The sequence below is a fragment of the Pimephales promelas genome, chromosome 22 (assembly GCF_988280905.1).
Source record: "Pimephales promelas chromosome 22, fPimPro1.hap1.1, whole genome shotgun sequence".
Taxonomy (NCBI): domain Eukaryota; kingdom Metazoa; phylum Chordata; class Actinopteri; order Cypriniformes; family Leuciscidae; genus Pimephales; species Pimephales promelas.
Genome location: NC_142790.1, coordinates 28,039,662 through 28,065,883, shown reverse-complemented (window position 1 = coordinate 28,065,883; position 26,222 = coordinate 28,039,662). Strand labels below are relative to the sequence as shown.

At 37.2% G+C, this 26,222-nt stretch overlaps 1 protein-coding gene across 4 annotated transcripts in view; it reads left to right on the top strand.

The window, feature by feature from the left end:
- Positions 1–842: 842 nt before the first annotated feature.
- Positions 843–26,222, top strand: part of capn15 (calpain 15) — a 28,007-nt gene continuing 2,627 nt past the window's right edge. Inside the window, exons 1-12 of one of the 4 annotated variants that reach the window (XM_039684783.2) lie at positions 924–1,180; positions 5,090–5,800; positions 12,605–14,069; positions 18,090–18,298; positions 18,544–18,727; positions 19,805–20,028; positions 21,342–21,467; positions 21,915–22,067; positions 23,586–23,747; positions 23,828–24,054; positions 24,289–24,452; positions 25,703–25,881. In XM_039684783.2, the coding sequence (XP_039540717.1) occupies positions 5,616–5,800; positions 12,605–14,069; positions 18,090–18,298; positions 18,544–18,727; positions 19,805–20,028; positions 21,342–21,467; positions 21,915–22,067; positions 23,586–23,747; positions 23,828–24,054; positions 24,289–24,452; positions 25,703–25,881 (3,278 nt within the window). In that variant the 5' untranslated portion in view covers positions 924–1,180; positions 5,090–5,615. Of the gene's footprint in view, positions 1,181–3,772; positions 4,534–5,089; positions 5,801–12,604; positions 14,070–18,089; positions 18,299–18,543; positions 18,728–19,804; positions 20,029–21,341; positions 21,468–21,914; positions 22,068–23,585; positions 23,748–23,827; positions 24,055–24,288; positions 24,453–25,702; positions 25,882–26,222 lie in introns of those variants that run through there. The other 3 variants (XM_039684784.2, XM_039684786.2, XM_089126004.1) reach the window with 3 other exon arrangements.

The window sequence follows — 26,222 nt, the reverse complement described above, 5'->3', positions numbered from 1 at the left end:
CACATGCAAATAAACCATAACTTATATTTATTATATGCATAAATCAATGCTGCCTGGCTCCGAGAACAGCTTGAAACCACAAATACTAAAGGAAATAATTTTCCTAGAACTTCCACTGTTAACCACTAGATGGGGCACTTGGAACCTCTGATAGATAATGATTATTACACTGCTGCAGTCAACAGTACTGTCTTCCGCTAGATGGCGCTATTCACCATCAAAACAATAGTGCTGAAATATCTACATATATTTTATTAATCATCGGTAATTATACAAGAGTTTCATAGTAAATGTTACCTCAGAATAGGCAGCAGGCCTACTTACGCTATCACATCATATTTATGATGAGAACAAAGTATGAACTTTTTTAAAATATGTAAATATCTAATATATATTCAAGTACTTTATATTAATTATCCTGTTTGTTAACAATACATTCAACAACAATTAAAATATCTCACTCGTTTTTGTTTGTAAAATGATGTCGAGGCCTTGTCACGTGATAACCGTTACTTTTCTTTGCGCTTATCAGGATGGACCATTGGATTGGCAGAATGAGGATTGAAAATAATACTTTTATAGGCATATGCTATTTTAAAAAAAAAAAAAAATCGGTAGATTTAAAAATACATAGTTTTATCAAACAAATATTTTTAATAAAAAAAAAAAAAACCGTCGTGAGGTTTCAGGTTAACTGGGCCGCCGAGCGCCCCCTGTAGGAATAACATTGTGTGTTTCCTAGGAAACAGTTTCTGGCCGACAACATTTGCGGTCCAATAAGAATTGAACCTCTCTCTCCAATACACACAAGGCATTTCGGGAAACGAGTTTCAGAAATCCGTATTCCGAACGGGAGTTGCGCAATCTGAGCAGCGCAGCGCCGTGATCGAGTGCGGGTTTACGTCGATTGCGCAGTGATCTGTTCCTTGTGATTATTACCATAGAGTATGAGGAACCCTGCGAGATTAATGCAGTAGATCAAACCATCCAGATCACATCACACATCAACCCATCCACAAACGAGCATGGATCGGCGGAAAAAGCAGCTCGTGGGGACCGAAAGCGCGTATTTATGAAGGTTTTTTGGAATAAATTGCTCATTCCGGACCAAAGTTAAACGGGCAAATCAAGGAAGACAAGATCAGATCGGTCCATCCAAAGGTCTGCCTGTGCTTCACGAGTAAGATCACTTTTCTAAACACAGATTAAATAGATCATAACATCACAACAAACAACACGTGTCAATCTATAGGTTATATTTAATGTAAATGTGTGTGTTTTGAGGGATTCTGTCTCTTTAATTGCTCGAGCGACAGTCAAATCCAATGTTACAGTGGATCGTTTCTGTTCAACTTCCTTGCCGAAGTGATCCAAGTGAGAGCTGGTTTTGTAATGGTTTAAGATGTGGTTTGACACTGCTTAGTGGTGGTTTAAATGCTGCTTTATGGAATAGGAAGTGAATTGTGAGATGTGGAAATTTTCCTTCAACAGCTGAAATTTGGTATTTTAATCAGTGGTGTGTGAAAAGCTGAGTTTGGTGTGTGTGAGAGAGCGAGAGGAAGAGAGATGAGTTTGTTATATGAATCACTTCATGAAAATGCTCATCTTGACTAATAGAAACTGTCTTAAATCATCAAATCCTCATTCAGACTGAATGTATTTCAGTCTCTGTCCTTCTCAGTTCTGTTTTCTGCCTATTAGTAAGAGTATTGAAGTGCAGTTTCGTGTGATCCAATGGTTTCTGTTTGTCTGTAATCAGCAATCTGCCTGTCTCTTATGGATCAGTTGGCTCTGAATATATATACAGTACATATATAACAGGTGTTACTGTAGTGTGTGTAAATGTAGTGTACAGTTAGCTTTACATCAGAACTGTGTGGTGTGAGCATTAGAGCCGGACAGTAATGGAGTACATTTACTCGAGTACAGTACTTCAGTACAATTTTGAGGGATCTGTACTTTACTCGAGTATCATTTATTTTTGGGGAGTACTCATGACTTTACTTGAGTACATTTGAGAGGGAAATATTGTACTCTTTATTCCACTACATTTCTATCCATAACCATGAATACCCGTTACTACTTCTAAAAAATAAAAATTTAAAAATTAAAAAAAAAAAAAAAAAATCTCGGAAACCTTGGATTTGTTGTTTCCCTCTCAAATGTGACTGGATTGTGCGGGCGCCACTGATTGGGGCAGCCTATCAGCAATTACTTTCAGCTTTCCGCCAAAGTCAACTCCATGGTCAGATTTAGATAAGAGACAAAACAATGGATGAAGACGCAGCCGGTCCATCCTGGGAATGTGCCAACCAGTCCCCACCTCGCCAGACTATTTCAATTTTCCGAATTTTCTGAAATTTTCTTAAATGTTAAATAAAGCAACATGGTAAAAAGATGAAAATGACAAATCAATTCCTTTTACATTCTCCAAGGTATTAACATTAATATTTTTCATAGTTTCAGCATTTCATAGCTGTAGGACGTTTCTGTCCATAAATGTAAATGTACTCTTGATACCCGAGTACTTTTACTCAAGTAGATACATTTACTTGTACTTGAGTAAAATTTAGCAAGGGGTATCTGTACTTTTACCCAAGTAATAATAAAGCTGTGTACTCCGTCCGCCTCTGATGAGCATATTGAGATGTGAAGTAAAGGTGTGTGCGTTCATATGCAGTGACTCATTTTCTCACGAATCTGCAGTTGTCAGTGTCACATGTCTTGGTTAAGTATAAGTATTGTTGCATGTTTTGTAATTGTTAACACGGGCCATAAAGGAGTGTGTTGTGGTTTCAGTAAGTGTATTTACACATCTGCTCTCTCATCCTGTAAGAATCTGTTGCCAGTTTTCATGCGTGTGTCTGCGTACGTGATCTTGTCAGACTGGTTTTATGAGCTGCCTGAGGTATTGCGAAAGTGAAAGAACAATTTACATGGAACCAACAAACTTTCTGAACATGCATTCATTGGCCTTGCTCTTTCACCTTCTGATATTAATGCATTGCTCATTCTTATGTAACAGCCCCTGTTGCTAAGTTTCTTTGGGACTCTTTAATTAATTATTTGTTTAAGTTTGCTTTTAGATAATTTAGTAATGCATCTACATAGCCAGTAACAGGAACATTAAAGGGATAGTTCGCTTTGAAATACATTTTTGAGATGTTTTAGCTTACCTCAAGGGCATCCAAGATGTAGAAGTCGTTGTTTCCGCATTATTTTCAATTTTGATATTTTTAGGTCAAACTGTTCTTATCTGTCAGTCATATAATGGAGGTCTATGGTCACCACCTCAAAGAGCATGCACAGAGAAGTCCAAATTAAACATGATTTAATGACTCGTAAATGTAAGTACACATTGATGGCCTAAGACACGAAACGAGCGGTTTGTGTGAGAAAACAAACAGTATCTATATCGTTTTTACCTCTTGTAATCACACCTAAGATTCTGTCCTCTAAACATTTTCCACATTCTATCTCAGCAAGTCAGCATTTATCTTTTCTTTAATAATGCACTGATCTTTCTTCAGTATCTCTCAAAATATAGAAAACATTTGTGTAATGCTTTATTACATTAAAAGAAACACGACTGACCTCATACAAATATGTTCATCACAGCACATAAACCTTATGTAACGGCATGCCGTCACCCTTTCATTTTGTCTATTCACTTTAAGACATTTGGGCTGGAAATTCATTTTATCAGTTTTAATATAAATAGTATATATATATATACGTATATTAATATTTTAGTTGAGATTTTTGAGGTGAAATACGTCCCAGAAATGTTCTTGACAGGCTTTGTTAGATTCACCCATTTATTAATCTAGATTGCTGTATTTTGACACGAGAGATTCTGAATCCTTTAGGAGAGCTTGAGCATTGAATCTGCGCATGCGCGCTGCTGACTCGCCGTAATCCTTCCTCGCGCATCTGCGCGTGCTGAAGAGAAACAGGCTGAATTAAGAACCGAATCAAATAAACAACCGCGGAAGCATATACACACGCACATCAAAGACACACGCATGTTGTCATCATGATGATTCCCGCGAGGAGACGCGTGAAAGCCCCGCTGCAGTTCGGCTCCTGGCTGTGTGTGTTTATGCGGCGCGCGGCATCAGCATCATCATCATCATCCGCTCGAGCCGAATCATGAGCGACCGAACGGGCTCACGGAACCGCACACCCGGACGAGCGCAGTTTAGCCGCAGGGATTTGTCTGTATCATCCATCCGGATGCTTTCGGTGCTGGACCGCCGTTAAGACCCGCACGTCGGACCGGCGGAACCGGAGCGCTCCTCTCCCGGCCGGGCCCGAGACCACTGCACCTCACCCGAGCCTCTCTGCGCCGTTAAATATTCATAGTCATGATCTGAGTGTCAAACTTGATACTCGGAGTGCCTGAGAGACAGATGAGAACCTTCACAGCCAACGCTGTCACGTTAGAAACATCTGCATGAGCTTTAGATGAGCCGAGCAGCTGGACCCAGGAGGACACTCACTGCAGTCTGACCCGCTCAGGGCCTCCGCTGGGTCAGAAACCTGAAGACACACACACGCATGCATGCACATAGGGGTTTGTTAGCACACACACATATGCTTGCTGGTATGCATGTTATGTTGTGCTTTTATATCTGGCTGATTTGCCGTATACACTTAGTTACTAGGGATGCACACTATTTAGGTGTCTTAATTTGTAGCTATTGATGTTTTTAATTATCATTTTGAATATTACGAGTGTCGTAAGTAGATACAGAAAGTTTTCTGCTGATTGTAAATATAAATTGCAAAGTTAATTTGTAAGTCATTATCAGTCAGATTAGGCATTAAATAATATTGGTTATCTTTATCATCTTTATTGCTATTGAAACATTTGGCTCGTTTAAATTCATTTACCAGTTAAAACCTCTTCAAATGTCCTTATAAGTCTGTTTTCGATAGGTTGTACTATCCAGCGTGGGTGCTGTTTCATAAATTGGCCCTCGCGCGTACATGCACTTACTCGCTTGCATTGATGCACACAGACTCATATGCTTGTTCTCTGGACGCTGATGTTTGTTTGCGATGAAAGGAATATTTGCTTCTGCAGGCTGGATGAAATGTGACGCATCGTAATCCCAGTGACAGCTGCGGAAAGATGAGCCACAGACCGAGAGAGAGAGGGAACGTGATTAGAGGGACTGCGCCGTGACTCAACCAGTCGCATTGAAAAACAAGACGGGAAGCGGCGCTCCGATGGAGCCTGGAAACTTTCTAGTTCCTCTTTCAAACCTTTAGACGGTGTGTTTTTGTCTCTAGTGCTTCAGTAATGTGTAGTACTGCCATCCCTGAAGTGTCGTCCTTCCTCTCGGGCGAGGTCACGGCAGGTTAAGCACGTAGAGAGACCCGGGCCCGTCGAGCTGAAGGCCTCGCGGACCTTGGATCGTGTGAACTTCTTTAGCCAGCGGACTCGCATGCATGTGTGAGCGCTACCACTCGCAGGCCCTTCCTGGTGTCGACTAGAGGAGATGTCAAACTGAGATCCAGAGCCTTTGACCTTTGTGTGTATTTATGTGTATGAAAGACAAACAGAGGGACGCAGTGTGTGTGTTTAGACGTCGCTCGCTGTCGTGGCAATGGGGAGTTCTGCGTCGTCTCTGACCACGGACAGAGAGTCAGATCACGGGTTCGGTACGGCTCCGTTCCCCTCGGCCGCTCCGATGGGCTGGCTCAGGACCAGCCACAGCAGTCCGGTGTGGGGAACCACTTTCATCACACGCCAACAGCAGCAACAGCAGCCCGTCCCACACAGAGAACGCAGGTAAACGCATGCATGCGCAGGCGATTTCAGGTCAACGTGACTGTTTACTTTGCTGATGATACACACTCGACACAAAAAGGCATTTCCATTTTATTTGGATTACACAGATTTAACATAGATTGCTGATTCTATTGAAAATATAACTAGCAATTTACTCAACCTCATTTCACCCAAGATGTCCGTGTCTTTATTTCTTCGGTCAAAAAGAAATGAAGGTTTTTGATGAACATTCCAGGATTTTTCTCCATATAATGGACTTCAATGGGGTCCAAATGGTTCAAGGTCCAACTGTGAAAACTGAAAGGGCTTTAAACGATTCCAGACGATGAATAAGGGTCTTATCAAGCAAAACGATCGCTCATTTAATTAGTAAATAACAAAGTTTAAGTTTTATAAGCTCAAATGCTCGCGAAACGAACAAATTGACTCAGAAAAAGATTCGTTCATTTTGATGAACGAGTTTGAACAGGAGAGTCACAGAGCAAGGCGACCATTTGAGCTTATAAAACGTAAACTTTGTTATTTATTAATTAAATGAGCGATCGTGTCGCTTGATAAGACCCTTATTCATCATCTGGTGTCGTTTAAAGCCCTTTGAAGCTGCAATGAATCTCTCATTTGGACCTTGAACCGTTTGGACCCCATTGAAGTCCATTATATGGAGAAAAATCCTGGAATGTTTTCATCAAAAACCTTCATTTCTTTTCGACTGAAGAAAGAAAGACGTGGACATCTTGGATGACATGGGGGTGAGTAAATTATCAGCAAAAGTTTTTTTTTTTTTTTAAAGTGAACTACTCCTTTAAGTTTATGTTGAAACTGTGAACATTTTATGTGCAATTCAAATATATTAATTTTAAAATTTGGCCTTTTTTTGCATTTTTCTGTTATTTTTGCAAACATTTTATACGTGCACGTTATTCTAATGAATATGTTTTCCCACTTTACACCATCCATTCATTTTCTGATTAATATTCCCACCCTGTATTTCATCTGAAAATGCGTAAAATGAGTTTCAAATGGCATTTCGAGTTAATTAGGATTGAGGTGGTCCTGCATTCTGGGTTATTGGTGCATTTTAATCTACCAATCCAAGGTTTGGGTTTGTTTGTTTTATGGAATATAAGCATGAATGCATTAAATTGGTCAAAAGTGACACTAAAGAGATTTATAATGTTACAAAATATTAATATTTAAAATAAATGCTGTTCTTTGAGGTTGTTTTATTCACGATATCCCCAAAAATATGAAGCAACAACTGTTTCTTGAACAGCAACTCCTCATATTAGAGTGATTTTTGAAGGATCGTGTGACACTGAAGACTGGAAAATCACAGGAATAAACAAAGTTTTAATACAACACCAAACATTTGAACGGTAGTGTATGCAGTGCAGCAGCAGGACTGTGTCAATACCGTGTATAGCTGAAACATCTTGGACAGGTTTTGAATGTGTGTGTGTGTGTGTGTTTGATAAGCAGATGGTCTGGACTTAGCAGATGGCACTGAAGGCAACTTTTTACTCGAGGATTTTCCCTTTACCACTGTTTGCCAGGGGCATCCCGTGAACCCATGAGGTCTCACACGTGTGTGTGTGTTCTGATAACACACAATCTTCTATATTACACGGACGTTAATCATGTTTGCAATGCATGGTATGTTGAGGCAGGCGTGCTGGAGCTGAATCATCAGCACACGTCCAGCTCTTTAAAAGAAGTGCTTATATACCGGCACATTTAAAGAAAGTATTCACTCACAAATATAAATCGGTCATTGTGTATTCACCCTCATGTTGTTCCAAACCTGTGAGAATTTCTTAAAGAAGATGTTTAGGTAGTTTAGTTTATGCAAGGTTTGTCATCATCAAAACAGTTTTTGTTTCCACAGTATTTTCAATTTTGATATTTTTAGGTCAAACCGTTGTTGTCTGTCAGTCATATAATGGAGGTCTATGGTCACCACCTCAAAGAGCATGCACAGAGAAGTCCAAATTAAACATGATTTAATGACTCGTAAATGTAAGTACACGTTGATGGCCTAAGACACGAAACGAGCGGTTTGTGTGAGAAAATGGACAATATTTATATCGTTTTTAAATCGATTAAATCGTTCTCGTCCTATTTGGACGTGGCTGTGGTTACAAGAGGTAAAAACGATATAAATACTGTTTGTTTTCTCACACAAACCGCTCGTTTCGTGTGTCTTAGGCCATCAATGTGTATTTACATTTACGAGTCATTAAATCATGTTTAATTTGGACTTCTCTGTGCATGCTCTTTGAGGTGGTGACCATAGACCTCCATTACATGACTGACAGACAACAACGGTTTGACCTAAAAACATCAAAATTGAAAATACTGCGGAAACAAAGACCCCTACATCTTGGATGCCCTTGAGGTAAGATAAAACATACCAAAAATTAATTTCAAAGTGAACTATCCCTTTAAAAATCTAATCTTCATACAAAGCTATTGGATGGTTTCAGAAGACTTCATATATAATTGCATTTTAATATCATTTTTGGAAGCTTGACACTGTCCAACATTGTTAATTTTTTTTTGGTCAGGTGTTTCTGCTTAACATATTTTTATGTTTCATAAACAGAAGAAAGTCATGGGAGTGAGTAAATGATGACAGAACTTTAATTTTTGTGTAAATGATGCCAATGCATTGAGATCAGCCAATCGTAACCCAAGTCATTTACAAAAAAATGCAATCAGCTATTTAAAGGCTTAGAGAGAGAGGGTGGAAAATAGTCCTAAAATGCTGAAAAAAGAAAGCTATCATTATAACTGAACTTAAGGTGGAAAAACTAAAATGCTAGTAGTAGTGTTGAATATTTCCCCGGGTTCAAGAAAACAGCGGTTCAGCTGTCAGGAGAGACGTCATGTTTTCTGTTCACCATATGCTGTACGCGGCTGTTCATTTCCAAAAGTCCTAGCGGTCTGTCACCGACCTTTTTAACAACTGACACAACACACACAGACTCGCACAAGAGCCTTTCAGAAGTAACAAGCTCTCATATGAATTATTCCCCCTGCTAAAACAATTCCGTCATATTATTTTTATAAGGATTGAGCAGTGCAAGAGCTCAACTTGTCCTTGTTATTTTCTAAAGGATTTCTTGTGTTAACAGAATCCAGGAAGCTTCACAAGCACTTTATTTAATGCGTTTCCACCAGCGTCGAATCGTGAGCCGCTTCTGTGTGTTCAAACTCATATTTGATCTGTACGTATTTACTTTTTAATATCATATTTTATTATTTACTGGCCTGGGTCTTCATGTGTCTTACAAATGGGGCCATGATGGTCAACTAGTCCAGCTGGATTAGTGAGGTTGACTATTTAGGTTTTTCTCATTTTTACCATGTATTATTATTTCATGAAAAAATATTATGGTAAATGGACTGCATTTATAAAGCGCTTTCACCCACCCAATGGCCACCAAAGCGCTTTAACTATTGCCTCACATTCACAATCTCCTCCATACACAGATAGGTTATTAATCATTATACACTATTACTATACTACACTCCATCTACTTTTCATCATTAGTTTATCTGAGGTGAAAGTACAACACACAGGACCTTTCACACTTGAGACATAAATGCTGTAGAGTCCTAGTGTGACATCATGTATTACATTAATCCAGCTGAACGCCTCTAGGGTGTGTGTGTGTGTGTGTGTGTGTTGTTCATTATCAGGATGTTTTATCAGTGGTAGAAAAGTGAGTTGCTGCTCTCAGAGGCTTTTATTTGAAGATTTATTCCCATAGCAACAAGCTCCTATCACCTCAACCAATCACAATTCAGAATGAACGTAGATACACACACAGTTGTTGCTTTAGTATGTTGCTTTCAAAATGTTGTCTTCTAAACAAAACTTATAAATTCCTATTTTATTTTATTTATTGGCCCAAACAATAGTTCAATATTTCAGCGTTACCTTTCATATTTTTTGTTAACTGTTTTAAAAAATAATAGTTATTATTATTAGGGCTGGGTATTGAGACAAATTTCACAATTCGATTCGATTTCGATTCACAAGCTTGCAATTCGATTCGATTACGATTCGATTCGATTCAATATCGATTATTTTGGATATCAGTTACAATAAATGGCAAATTTTCTCAAGGGAATCATATCTCTTAAATGCTGTATGGTCTATATATATATAGTCTAGTTGTAGCCTACTAGGCTTCATTAGCCTAATATGAAGGTAATAATTAACTGTTTTATAGCTATGCAAACACTTAAATTATACTTTTATTTATTTTTATAATAAGAAGATTACATGAAATATAAACATATAAATGGTGGCTGTCATAAAAACTTGCCAGATTTATTTAAATATGCATTAAATATTGAAGAACACTAACGAGTGTGGACTAACGAGTTTATGTGGGTTTTCTGAGGTAAATATGACGATACATGACATTGATTACAAGCTGTTTAACTGACGTCTTTCCACGGATGAAACGCAGTTTGAGCGAATCAATGTGACATGATAGGGATTTAGATAAGTTGTACTCTATCTTTTAACACACTCTCAGATGCTCATTCATGTTTATTTCGCGCTGTAACTGGTATTATTAACCCGGAAGTGAGATCAGCGCTGCTGCTTCTCTGGAGCTGCGCCAAAGCGATCTCACGCCACAGCGCCAAAACGCTATTTACGTTTTTGAATTTCTAAAGAAAATTGACGTAATTTGAAAATTGAGACTTTGTTTCATATCAATAGTAACAAAGGACAAAGATTATTGCGATTTGTTGGATGCGCGCAGCCGCGATACAATGTCTCATTCATTCAAACGAAACAGGATGACTAATCGATTCTTGAGATTTAAGAATCGATATCGGTTTGTAAAAATGAGAATCGATTAATATCGAGAAATCGATATTAATTACCCAGCCCTAATTATTATAGGATCCACTGTGACAACATGCCCCACCATTTTGTGTCCCATGAACTGTGTGTGTTTTCCTGGTCAGTAATGGTGCAAAAAAATCACTATTTTATAGCTGAGGCATTAAGGTTTGTCTCTATATAGAAATTGACTTTTCAAAATAGACCTACGCTGAGAAATGAATGAGTAAAAGTCTGACAGCTCGCCCTGTATCGTCTCCTCAATATGGGACACATCAAGCCTGAGTGCACATGTCCATATCAATTCATAAAAATGGATTGTTGTATGAAATTCGCTGGCTCTTTCACCTCATATGTCCTTTCCTCGTTTGCATGTTTCCTCGCTCGGATTTCCTCATGTGACTGTTTTTAATGGATTCTAGTAGTCCGCATTGTTTCTACATGATGTTCATCAGCCCGAAGCCAAAAACATAATGCAGTTGGAAAGCTGTTATATTGCGTATTCAGATGAACTATTTCCGCCAATAATTCCCTTCTTTCCAGCTGTGTTAATAGGTCACCGAACACACCCATGCTCTGGTTTTTGTGCACAGGCTGCTGAACACACATATCCTCGGATACTTACACAAGCTTTGATTCTGTGCATTATTTATCAGCGTGATCCTCCTCGAGCTGACAGTTAGTATCAGTACTGAGTCATATAATACACACACACACATACTCATACGCTGTGAGGATTGGGATGAGGGCCAGTTCTGTTTGACCAGTGCTAATGACTGTGACTCGCATTACTAATGTCTTACTGTGTGTATGCGATGGCTTTTGGAGACTCGGGGCCAAATGTCTCAGCATGCTCACAGGGACCCGACCCAAAGACCAACACTATACCAAAGAAAGTTGTGTTTAAAATGTGTGGATGGTTTGCCAGGCTGTTCTTAATATATTCGAGCCATTTTCTCCTTTTGATTATACTTGATTTGGTTATTTAGTAGTATTATTTACGTATTTAGTAGTGTTATTTATTATTACTTTACTTTATGCTTGTATTATAAATTTGTCTTGGACAACGTGCAAAGTCCGTACATACAAACAACGAGTTAAAATTATAAAAAAAAACACACACAAAAACAGTCAATACATGATACACTTACATGATATTGATTTGTTCAAAACAAATCCACATAATTTGACTATTACTATAATTCTAACTATAAAACTAATTATTAATGTTATTATTATACCAATAATAATGTAATGATAAACGATTTATATATTCAAAAATATAAAGTACTAAATATAAATTCTATACTAAATTATATTTAAACTATAATTTACTGTATATAAAAACTAAAAATTTTTTTTTTTGTAAATTATGCTATTATATTTATCTAATTTTAAGTATAATTGTTTATTTGCCTATTTATATAGATATAAAATATTATTTGTAGGGTTGTCAAACGATTAATCGCGATTAATCGCATCCAAAATAAAAGTTTGTGTTTACATAATATATGTGGGTGCACTTCGTATAATTATTTTATATATATAAATACACACACATGCTTGTATATATTTAAGAAATACTGTATATAGATTTATATATAATTTATATTATATATAAATATTAAAATATTCTTTTTCTTAAATATATACATGCATGTGTGTGTATTTATATATATAAAATAATTATACACAGTGCACCCACATATATTATGTAAACACAAACTTTTATTTTGGATGTGATTAATCGCGATTAATCGTTTGACAGCCCTAATTATTTGAAATCTATTTTATACCACACAATAATTATCTTCTGCACATATTCCTTTTTTCTTTGCCCGCTTTTTTGTATTGTGTGTGTATTTTGCGCTCTGATTTAAGTTTCGTATCCAGTGTTAATTTCATTATTAATAGTTTTTTTCTCTCTCTTTCTCTTGTAGTAACTCTCATTCTCCTGGTTCGATGGCAGCAGTTGTGAGGAATTCTGATTGGTCATGCGGACGCTGCACATTTCTGAACTCCAGCGGTTCCTTGCGTTGCTCCATTTGCGAAGCTCCCCGGCAGAAGCCGGATTTGAACCACATTCTGCGTCTCAGCAGTGCTGAGGAGCCGCGCTGGTCCTGCCCACGCTGCACCCTGACCAATCACCATGGATTAGGCACATGTTCTGTGTGCGGAGCCGCTCCAGTTACAGCCAACGGACCCATTCCACCCAAACAGGCCCCGCCCACTCCCGTAGAACCCGCCTCCAGCCCTGAAGCCAAAGGCCAGGTAGCCAATGGGGAGTCCCGGTGTGCGGAGTCCAACGGGGAGGTGTCTATGAGTGGGGTGGTGTCGTTGGAGTGGGCGTGTCCTCGTTGTACTTTAGTGAACACTCCGGTGGCGTTGTCATGCTCAGCATGTGGTGGTCCAAGAAAACTCTCCTTACCGAAAATCCCTCCCGAAGCACTAGTGGTCCCCGAAGTGCTTACACCTGTGGCGGGGTTTCCCACGCAAACGACAGGAGCCTCCGCGCCACTTCTCATTGATCTGACCGTAGATTCTCCACCCCAAGTACCTTCCGAAACCCCGTCTCCACCCCCCATCCCGTTTCTGCCCCCTTCCCTGTCCTCGCTTCAGAATAACCCCGTGCCTCGAAGCCGGAGGGAAGTCCCGCCCCCTGGGCGGCCCCCAAACCCCGCCCCCTCACCAACATCACCCTCGACCTGCCCGCCTAACAAATCCAAGCCCCTCCCACCATCAGACAATTATTCAAACAAGCGCCTAAGTGTGCTGGAGGAGGAGGAGCCTAACAACCCCGCCCCTCCAGTCACGTCTCCGCCCTCTTGGAAGTGCCCCGGATGCTCCGCCCCAACGGCTCCTCCTTCGTCATCCGCCGGACGGTGCGACGCATGTCGAGGGTCGCGGCCGGGTTCGGGTGGTGATGTCATCGACGTGTTGGGCGAATCGGTGCGCTTCACGCCGGCGTCGCCGTCCAGCCCGGACTTCAGCTCTTGGGCGTGTTCCAAATGTACGTTGCGCAATCCGACGGGAACGGGCCACTGCACGGCCTGCGGGTCGTCCAAGCTGCACGGTTTCTCCGAGCCGTCCAACTGCTCGTCGTGTTCCCGGAAACAACCGCACTCCCACTCGCGTGCCTTCACTCCCGCCTCGTCGTCCTCGGCCTCGTCCCCATCGGCGCAGGACAAGATCGTGTGTCAGTGGACGTGTCCTGCGTGCACACTGCTGAACGAAGGGAGGATGAAGCACTGCGCCGCGTGTCACACCCCGCAGCAGTACCTGAACCTGCGCAAAACTGGGAAACCGCTCAAACGCAGGGAGAGCATGCATGTGGAGGCCCGACGACGCACGGATGAGGGAGAGGCCAAGGAATTGTGGGAAAATATCGTCAGCTTCTGTAGAGAGGTAAGACGCTGTCAGTTTGATTTTAAAAATGCTTAAATGTTATTATCAGTCTATCAATGATATCTAGAGATGCACCGATTCATACTTTTTTGCCATATATGATATTAATTTTAAATATCTAACACTGATACTCTATATTTTACACACATGAAAACTTATTTATTCGGTTTAGGTCAATTATGGCCACGGTGTACTATTTCGTTCCCTCGTTTTTATTTAGTTCGATTGTGCTCATTATTTAACTGAGACAAAGATACTTTTTTTCAGGATCCTTTGAGTAGAAAGTTCGAAGGAACATCGTTTATTTATAATAGAAATATTTTGAAACATTATGTATGTCTTTATTGTTACTTTTGATCAATTTAATGTATCCTTTGTTAAACGAGTAGTTCACTTTAAAAAAAAGCTTTTGCTGATAATTTACTCGCCCCCGTGTCATCCAAGATGTCCATGTCGTTCTTTCTTCAGTCGAAAAGAAATTAAGGTTTTTGATGAAAACATTCCAGGATTTTTCTCCATATAATGGACTTCAATGGGGTCCAAACGGTTCAAGGTCCAAAAGAGAGTTTCAGTGCAGCTTCAAAGGGCTTTAAACGATTCCAGACGATGAATAAGGGTGTTATCTAGCGATTTTTAATAAATAAATAACAAAGTTTAAGTTTTATAAGTTCAAATGCTCGCCTTGCTCTGTTCTGCGATGCGCGTTCGTGACTCTCCTGTTCGAACTCGATCATCAAAATGAACAAATCTTTTTTCGTGTCATTTGGTTGATTCAATGAACGAAATGAACAAATTGACTCGGAAAAAGATTTGTTCATTTTGAGGCGACCATTTGAGCTCATAAAACTTAAACTTAACTATTTTAATGAGCGATCGTTTCGTTTGATAAGACCCTTATTCATCGTCTGGTGTCGTTTAAAGCCCTTTGAAGCTGCACTGAAACTCTCATTTGGACCTTGAACCGTTTGGACCCCATTGAAGTCCATTATATGGAGAAATTCCTGGAATGTTTTTTATCAAAAACCTTAATTTCTTTTCGCCTGAAGAAAGAAAGACATGGACATCTTGGATGACATGGGGTGAGTAAATTATCAGCAAATTTTTTTTTTAAAAGTGAACTACTCCTTTAATAAAAGTATTCAGTGAATATATGTATATGCAAATACACCTCATCCAACACGTTAGATCCACCTAATGAATTATTAATGAGCCTTTTAATATCGGTTTAAATGTCAGGGACTGATACATTGGCGCACCTCTAGATGTTTGTAGTGTTCACAGTGTACTGTAATACATTTCTCTCGATTACACCCGGCTAAATACTAATGTTCCATCATTTAAACATCCGTTCTCGGTTCTCTTGACATTTCACTGCTATCAAACCGCAGCTCCGTCTTTGAAACCGAGCCAGTATCAAAAACACAGTGCATTATGAAACCAGCGGCGTTCTCATATCTGCTGAATATTTGATATATTTCTGACCTTCTTGGAGAGGAAAGTGGTCAGACTTTGTGTTTGAGGAGATGCTGACTGCAGTTGTACAGCTTTTGAAGTTCTGTTCAGGGAGGAAAGATATGGTCTAGGGGTGGTGATGGCGCAGTGGATAAAACACGTGCCTTTGGTGTGAGAGACCCAGGTTCGAATCCACTGTGAGACACCAATGTGTCCCTGAGCTAGACACTTAACCCCTAGTTGCTCCAGAGGCGTGCGACCTCTGACATATACAGCAATTGTAAGTCGCTTTGGATAAAAGCGTCAGCTAAATGAATAAATGTAAATATCAAGAGTGCCTGAAATGTAAATACTCAAGAACTTCTTGTTCGTGATCCTTGTCCAGATTCAGTAAAGTGCTTAACACAAGTGAACTCACCCATGCTAAAGTTGAGTAAAAAGAGGAATAAAAAATCAGCTTTTGGATGTTGATCTTAATGCCTTAATTTAAAAAAATGAGGAAAATCCAACCTTTAAGGACACCAATTTTCTTTGTGAATGAATAATGTATCATGAATAAATAAATGATTTTCCTTAAAATACAGGGTGCATAAGTCAGGACAACCCTATGTTAAAGTCCCATAGAGATTAAAAATCTTTTTATTTTTTTAAAGGCCAGTTATTTCATGGATCCAGTATACTATGCATGTATATCTAGTTATGTGATGATTTGGGATATTTTGGTCTTTAAAAATAAAAATCTGCCCATCTCTATGGGAATTTAACATAGGGGTGTCCTGACTTATGCACCCTGTATTTTAAGGAAGTACATTTTTTTTTATGATGCATAATTCATTCACAGAAAAGATTTTATTTTCCTCTTTTTTTTTTTTAAATTAAGGCTTTAAGATCAATTTCTAAAAGCTGATTTTTTTAGCATGGGTGTGTTCACTAATGCTAACCACTGTAAATGTTTCAGAAAAGGACACAGAAGGGGTTAAAACTCCTCTAAGCCAACCCTAGGCCTTCACTTGCCTGAAGATGAACTTCAACAGCTTGTCAAAGATCTCGCTTTTTAAATCAGGAGTTTTCCTTTCTGTTATGTTTCCTTGATATCACTGATTTGTGTCTCTCTTGGCAAACCTTTGGTTAATTTTGATATTTTCGAACCGAAACGCAATACAATGCTGAATAAAGTCGTGGTTTTTGTAATTTTTGGACCACAATATATTTTGGATGCTTCAAAACATTGTAACTAACCCAATGATGTCACATGGACTACTCTGATGATGTCTTTATTTCCTTTCTGGACAAGGACAGTATACCATACACACATTTCCAATAGAGGGACAGAAAGCTCTCAGGCTAAATCTAAAATATCTTAATCTGCGTCTCGAAGATGACATGAGGGAGAGTCATTAATGACATCATTTTCATTTTTGGGTGAACTAACCCTTTAACATAATATGATTGATAATCAGGTAGTATTTCACAACACACTCTTTCTATTTGCAAATGGGATTTCGAACATCTAAAATGCAAGTTTATATTCACCACACTTCCATGTCCGCTCGCAACCTGGGAGACGTATTTTTAGAAATGGTTGCAACAGCAATTAAACAGCTCCCCAGAGTCAAAATGACCCCTATTTCTCCAGCATGTACGTGTTTTTCCTGTGACGATATGCGTTCCTGCACAATATCTGCTGCAGTTTTGGGTCAGAAGCTTCATTGCATTTTTACATGTTTCGTCACTCTTCACAGTGTCTTAATCTGATGCACAAAATGTAGACTTTATAAAGATGTTCACTCTGACAGTGATTAGTTGTTGTTGTTTTTGTTAAGGTGACTTGGCATTCTTGCCTCGTTAAGGATTTTATTCTAAATGTATTAAACCAAATAAACGAAGTCTTGATGCTTTGAATGAAATTCACTATTACTTCCAGTCTGTTTGTGTGTATTGTAAACACATTATTTAATGATGGCAAAAAAGATCTACATAAAAACATTTAACCATATTTATGCCATATTTATATTTATTACAAATATTATATTAACATTTTAATTCATTTGTTATATATGTATTGGCAAATGACTGAGATCTACATGAATTTGAAAAAAAAAATTCATTATTCATTTAAATATTATCGTAGAATTTTAGTTCATTTTATATCGTATAATGTCAAATAAGATCTACATATATTTGAAAAGAATAGTGTATTTATAATTCATTGCATTTATTTCATATTCTTATTTAATAATGGAAAATGTCATTAAATAAAATTATTTATTTATTTATTAATACATACACTTTGGGGAGGGGTAAGAATGATATAATAAGAATAAGAATAATAAATAATAAAATCACACCTTCAATTATAGATGTGGAGATACACAATGTGTTTATATATATATATATACACACATTTAAATAAAATGTGTATATATATATATATATATATATTTACATTTTTTTGTTTGTTATTTGTTAAATAAAAATTGTAACTCATTTTATTTTCTATACAAATTGATGGCAAATGCTGTTTTTGTGTGTGTAACACCTTACAAAGTTCTTGTGTGTTTGTTGTAGAACGCGGTGAACTTCGTGGATGACAGTTTCCCTCCTGGCCCGCGTTCGGTCGGGTTCCCCGAGAATGACAGCGTCCAGCAGCGAATCAAAAAGTGGCTCCGCCCTCATGAGATTAACTGCAATAATTTTAAGGATCGTGGTGTGAAATGGTCCGTGTTCAGGACGCCCCGCCCCTCTGACATTCTGCAAGGCCTTCTGGGTAATTGCTGGTAAGAGAAGTGTGCCTATCATCTATCTCTGTCAACTAGTGTCCCGCACACAGCTCAGTGAATAGTGTATACAATTGAATCCTAATTGTATGTATAATACTGTATTTTAAATAATTGTCACATGACCTCATTTGTGCAAGTGGCGTCCAGTTGTCATCTTCGGTGTGTTTTGATGGTTTGTGCACAGAATAATTCAGTTTAATGTATTTGGAGGAAGTGAAGTGTCGCTGCTGTGTTTCTCGCAGGTTTTTAAGCGCTCTGGCAGTGCTAGCGGAGCGACCCGAGTTGGTGGAACGTGTGATGATCACCAGAACCATGTGCCATGAGGGAGCGTATCAGGTCCGGCTCTGTAAAGATGGAACGTGGACGACGGTTCTGGTGGACGACATGCTGCCCTGCGACGAATACGGCTTTCTGCTGTTCTCACAGGTTTGAGTTTGTCGCGTCTGATTTATTTAAGCCCTTGTTTTGTCAAGGTCATGATTATCTGAGAGAAACACTGAGCAGTTTCAAATGTTGCCAACCAAAGTAAATCAAGAATTGCACATTTGTAACCTGCTAAACAATATGTGAAGTAGTGATAAAGTAATTGTAGTTATTTGTAAAATCAATGGAATGACAATTAAAAATATATATATATATATATATATATATAAATTAAATTACCATTATTTACTAGGGCTGTGCAAAAATTAGTTGCGTCGGATTAATCGCATCCAAAATAAAAGTCTGTGTTTACATAATATATTTGTGTGTGCTGTATATAATTATTTTGTATATATAAATACACACACATGCATGTATATATTTAAGAAAATGTGTTGTTCATATATAAAATATTTATATTTATATAATATAGATTATGTATTTATATATATATATATATATATACAGAATTTAAGCGAAAATAATTCTTAAATATATACATGCATGCATAGGTATTTATATATACAAAATAATTATATACAGCACACACAAATATATTATGTAAACACAGACTTTTATTTTGGATGCGATTAATCGCAATTAATTTTTGCACAGCCCTAATATTTACATAATGATAATAGTTTTATTTTATATTAATTTATGACAGTAGTAATTTACAATTTAAATATTAAGATGAGACATGTATATATATATATATAAACTTTTGAAAATATTACTCCATCTTAATATTTAAATTGTGAACTACTACTGTCATACGTTCATATAAAATAAAACTATTATCATTAAGTACATTGACTGTAATAATATTACTATATTTTAAAGTTTTTTAATATGAAAGTAAAGTTTTTAATCAAAGCAAATTTAGTAAATTTCTTCCTACGCTCACACTGCAAATGATAAACTTGAAAATTAGTCATCAGTTAAAGTTTCAGAATGATGACAATGAGTAAAAGAGACAATTATACAGATTGTACAGTTGAAAGTAGTCCCTGTAGCCCATAAATGTGCTGCTTTACTCCCTGTCCCTGCTAACGGCTTGTGTTGCTGTGTGACGTCCAGGCTCAGCGGAGGCAGCTGTGGGTGGCGCTGATAGAAAAGGCTCTGGCGAAGCTGCACGGCTCGTATTTTGCGCTGCAGGCCGGCCGTGCCATCGAGGGTTTGGCGACGCTCACTGGCGCCCCCTGTGAGAGTCTGATGCTGCAGGTCAGCTCAACCAACCCTCGTGAAGAACCAATCGACACGGACCTCATATGGGCCAAGATGCTCAGCTCCAAAGAGGCGGGGTACGACTTACACACACACTCAAGATTATTATACTAATTATCCTGTAAATTGGGCCCTGTAATTTATTCACTGTGCTCCGGACTCACTAATTTCAAGGCACGTTATAAGATGACAAGGCATCTTTTGTCCTTTATAATAAAGGCTAACAGACAAGACAAGAAAATTGGATTAAACTACAAATTGGAAAGTGCCTTTTAAAGTGTTTCTCGGCTCTTTGTCAGTTTCAGGGCTCAAATTACCAGGCGATTAGTGTCCGCATACACACAGTATCAGATGAAAAGTGCAAATTATATTGCAATTCAGATCATTTATAAACATTGTCTGTAACTGTTATTAGAATATTTTTAATAAATATTATAATATGTCTTAAAGAGACACTTATCGGATTATTTTATATAAAATATTAACTTATATCAAATGAAAAAATATTATATAAAATGTATACACAAATGTCTGTTTTTGTGATTTTCCTGGTGTGTTATGTTCTGTATTTTTATTTGTTTTTTTTTTAAACTGTATAAATATTATTTAAAAAAATAGTATAAAATATGAATAAACAAGATTAATATGTTGTACATATTTTGAATTGAATGTGCTATGAAGTGTGTTAATTAATAATTTGAATATATGGTATTTATACGCTAGGCTAGGGTATTATTAAAGTTAACTAATAACATTATTGTTACTTGAAATAAAATATAAAAAAGATGCTTTTCTTATTTTCATTTAGTTTATCTTGAAGTACTGCCATAACTAAAACTAATACTGAAATAAAGACTATATATTACAGTATGGTCCTGTCAGATAACATTAATGAATGCATTAACTAACATTAACCGAGTAATACATTTGATACAGTATTTATTAATCTTTGTGAAATAAAAATTAAAAAAAAAATTACAATTTTACTGTGAAATAAAAATTATAAAAATTATTTAATAATCTTTGTGAAATAAAAATACTGTTCATTGCTAGTTCACGTTAGCTCAGATCCATTTAATAACATTAATGTGTTAATAAAAGTTGAATTTCATATTATTAACCGATTAATACATGCTTTAGAAGTGTTAGTCCGTTAACTAATGCAAACAAATGAAAGCGTTTCCACAAAAACGAATAAAAATGACTAAAAACAATAATGGAAAAGCTTAAAAAATTCAACTAATTTTAGTTATTAATAGAAACTAATAGTATATCAATGATAGGCTACTAAAATAACAGGGTTATAGAGTTGTAAGTAAATAAGTGAATGATGAATATTTACTAGGTGTTGCGTTCTGTGTGTGTGTGTGTGTGTGTGTGTGTGTGTCAGTTTTCTGATGGGAGCGTCTTGTGGAGGCGGAAACATGAAGGTTGATGACGCTGTTTATGAATCTCTGGGACTCCGTCCGAGACACGCGTACTCCATACTGGACGTCAGAGACGTTCAGGGCTACAGGTCAGACACACAATCCCATCATGCAGTTTGTTCACTCATACGACACAAAAGATGGCGTTTCCATAAGAGAGGAAATGATTCACGCTGCCATGCTTGAAATAAGGGCAAAACATGTGTACTGGTTAGCTATCTTCGAATTGTATTTAATTGTATATAGTAGAAAATTAGATTATTTGTTAAAACTAACTTTTTAATTTCTTCTTTTTAATATTGATATGATTATATACCAAAATAACTATTAGTTAAACATTGAAACATCAAGGTAAGAGAACACACATGATATTTGAGATATCAAAATCAAATCACAAACTGTTTCTTTGCATTTATTTCGATGTGTTGTCAGTATTGCAGATCATATAGAGCTCTGTTTATGGTGTGTGTGTCAGCCTACACCAGAGCATTTTTTATTGTGATGGAATAATATAGGCCTGCGGTGTGGTGTTTCAGACTGCTGCGTTTGAGGAACCCCTGGGGCCGCTTCTCCTGGAACGGCTCCTGGTCGGACGAGTGGGCCGACTGGCCTCAGCATCTGCGTCACGAGCTCATGGCTCACGGCAGCAGCGAAGGCGTGTTCTGGATGGAGTACGGAGACTTCATTAAGTGAGTCATTAGCTGCTTCATCTGTGCTAGATTGACCTTTAATCTGAGGTGACCTTAATCAGAGCTTTCCAGAAATAAAGAGGATCTCATTAGTGGACCGAAGAGGTCCTGTAGATTATGGGTATGTTACATTTATATATTAAAGGAGTAGTTCACTTTAAAAAAAATATCTTTTGCTGATAATTTACTCACCCCCATGTCATCCAAGATGTCCATGCCTTTCTTTCTTCAGTCGAAAAGAAATGAAGGTTTTTGACGAAAACATTCCAGGATTTTTCTCCATATAATGGACTTCAATGGGGTCCAAACGGCTCAAGGTCCAAATGAGAGTTTCAGTGCAGCTTCAAAGGACTTTAAACGACGCCAGACCATGAATAAGGGTGTTATCTAGCGAAATGATCACTCATTTAAAAAATAAAAATATAAAAAGTTTAAGTTTTATAAGCACAAATGCTCGCCTTGTTCTGTTCTGTGTTGAGCGTTCGTGACTCTCGTGTTCAAACTTGTTTATCAAAATTAAGAAATCTTTTTTCGAGTCATGACTCGAAGGGTCCTAGATAAGACCCTTATTCATCGTCTGGTGTCGTTTAAAGCCCTTTGAAGCTGCACTGAAACTCTCATTTGGCCCTTGAACCGTTTGGTTCCCATTGAAGTCCATTATATGGAAAAAAATCCTGGAATGTTTTCATCAAAAACCTTAATTTCTTTTCGACTGATGAAAGAAAGACGTGGACATCTTGGATGGCATGGGGGTGAGTCAATTATCAGCAAAAGTTTTTTTTTAAAGTGAACTACTTCTTTAATGGTGGCAATTGAGATCTACATGCAAAGTATTAAAATGATCGTATCAAAGCAATGTTTTCTGAAAATCCTAATTAAAGAATTATATTAAACTTTGAATTAATTTTATATTGTGTACATATTATTTAATGATGACAAATGAAATCTTTATTTTACATATTTATTTTTTAAAAAGTATTGTATGTTATGATGATCTACAAACATTTGAAAGCAAAAATAAAATACTTCAGTAATCAGTACACCATATTTATTGAAAATTTTGATGATCACAAATGAGATCTGCGTAAATTTGAAAAAAACTTTTAAACTATTAATTAGAAATATTATTAAAATTTACAGAATATATATATATATATATAAACACCATATTTATTAAGTTGTAAATAATTATTGTTTTAATAAAATTATTTAATAAAAAATGATCAATTTAGTATTTTATACATGTTGTCTAATAATAAAATAAGGAAAAAAATAAGTTATTTAAAAATATATATATTATTACTTTAAAAAAAATAATAGTATTACTTATGATTATTCTCATTTATTATTTTAAAATTCACTCAAATTTGAGCTATCAATCAACAAATCTTAGATTCTAAGACATATCCGTTTATCAGGTTTAATTATCAACTGATGCTCAAAATCTATCAGTGTTTCGTCAGTAGATGTGTTTAAATAACCAGAGCGTGGTTGGTGATTGGTGAATGTTGTGTGCAGGTACTTTGACTCGGTGGATATCTGCAAGATTCATGCTGATTGGCAGGAGGTGCGTCTGCAGGGCTGCTTCCCGTGCCGGGCGAGTAAACCGGTGACCGTGACCGCGCTCACAGTCCTGGAGAGAACCGCGCTGGAGTTCGCCCTCTTCCAGGAGGGCAGCAGGTAAATCACATCAAGACATACAACATTAATCATAAAAACAACAACAACAACAAAATAAAACCGCTCTCAATCCCCACCAGGCGCTCAGACACGGCTGACAGTCACCTGTTGGATCTGTGCATCATGGTCTTCCGGGCCTCGTTCGGGAACGGGAATAAGCTAGTGCTGGGGCGTCTGCTAGCACACAGCAAGCGCGCGGTGAAGAAGTTTGTGGGATGTGACGTGATGCTGGAGCCGGGAGAGTACGCAGTGGTTTGCTGTGCCTTCAACCACTGGCAGATGGACCTGACCGGGACGTCAACACCAGGTACACGGACGAGATTAAACAGGCCACATTTACTGTTCCGAGTCGAGACCGAGACCATAGAGGAGAACAAAAACTGCAGACTACACTGGAGGCGTTTCAGGAGTTCAGAAACACTGGCACTGATACAGAGAGACTTTGTGCTCAAACAGCAACATTACACACTACAGAAAGATGAATATGGGGGAAAGGGCATGATAGGTCCTCTTCTTCATCATGTTGTGTCTGTTTTGACAGTGTCCAGCCCCACTAACGCTCGGAGACCCAGTCAGGATTACCCAGGGTACATCTTGGCCATCTACAGCTCCAGACAGGTGATGGTGGAGCAGGTGGAGGCCCCGTCCACAACACTCGCTGATGCCATCATCCTGATGACGGAGAACAAGGGAGAGAGACATGAGGTACAGGAACACACACACACACACACTGTGTGGAGAACTTTATATACCATCGTATATCAAATGTGATTTTATCATATTTTAAACCTAAGAGGAGCACAGACAAATATATAAATATGTATGTGTGTGTGTGTGTGTGTGTGTGTGTGTTTATTTATTTATTTATTTTTTGTTATGCGCACTGTAACTCCAGTCAGTTTCATCAGCTCTGAATGTTATGATCAGTTTTTAGAAATCATACTGAGCTTATATGAGTTCTAATAGGAAAAAATGGTTAACTATTATTTCATGTAATTTAATGTCATTACAAACTTTAATTATTAATAGGATTTTAAAATGTTAATAATTTACATTAAATATAGTATGATTTCTTTATTTGATATACTGTATGTTTGTTACATAATTTATACATTTATATAGTATTTATTATATGTATTTTATCATATATAATATATATATGGTATTATTTATTATTGTATATACTTTGATTTATATACATTATATAAAAATATGAATATAAAAATATTTATTTATTTTATTATATTTACATTTTATTATATATAAAGTAAATGTTTTTAATTAATATATTCATAAATTATAGTATTAATCATAATTATATATATATATATATATATAATATAAAATAAACAATAATATACAATAATAAAAAAATACATATAATACAAATAAATAATATAAAATATTTAATTTTAATCTTTTAATAAATAATTATATATATTTTTTTAGGGCTGTGCAAAAGTTAATTGCGATTAATCGCATCCAAAATAAAAGTCTGTGTTTACATAATATATTTGTGTGTGCTGTATATAATTATTTTGTAAGTACCTATGCATGCATGTATATATTTAAGAATTATTTGCGCTTAAATTCTGTATATATTTATAAATACATAATCTATATTATATAAATATAAATATTTTATACATGAATAACACATTTTCTTAAATATATACATGCATGTGTGTTTATTTATATATACAAAATAATTATATACAGCACACACAAATTTATTATGTAAACACAGACTTTTATTTTGGATGCGATTAATCGCTATTTATTTTTGCACAGCCGTAATTTTTTTATATTATTAGATGTTTATAATAAATGTATAGTATGTGTGTGTGTATTATGTACTGTGTATATAATATAAATCTCATTATTTTATTAATTATACTTAGCAAACACCAAGGATGGGCAGTTTGATGATGTGATGTCTTGATCTCATGTCAAAGGGTCGTGAAGGGATGACATGTTACTACCTGACTCACGGGTGGGCGGGGCTTATCGTCGTCGTGGAGAACCGTCACCCGAAGTACTACCTCCATGTGTCATGTGACTGTACTGACAGCTTCAATGTGGTGTCGACCCGAGGCAGCCTGAAGACCATCGACAGCGTGCCGCCCTTGCACAGGTACACACACACACACACACTTCGCCTTTCTGAAGTCTGCGGAAACATCAATTCTTTTTTTATTCGTTTAGTTAATGCACATTAATAAAACCTTTCTGTAAATGCACCAGAATTAGCCAATGGCTATTTTTCGTCTGTGGTTTTGCTCGGCTCGAGGCTTCCTTTTATTTGACAGCAGCAGGAACGAGAACAGGCCTTTGTTCCTCCAGCTCCAGATGAAAACATTGTGAATGTTAGTCCTGTTAGTTCCTGAAGTGTTTTTATTTCAGATCTGTTCACAGCGAGAGTCACATGACACATGGTTTTCACCTCTGCAGTATTCATAGCCGAATCTCCCTCCG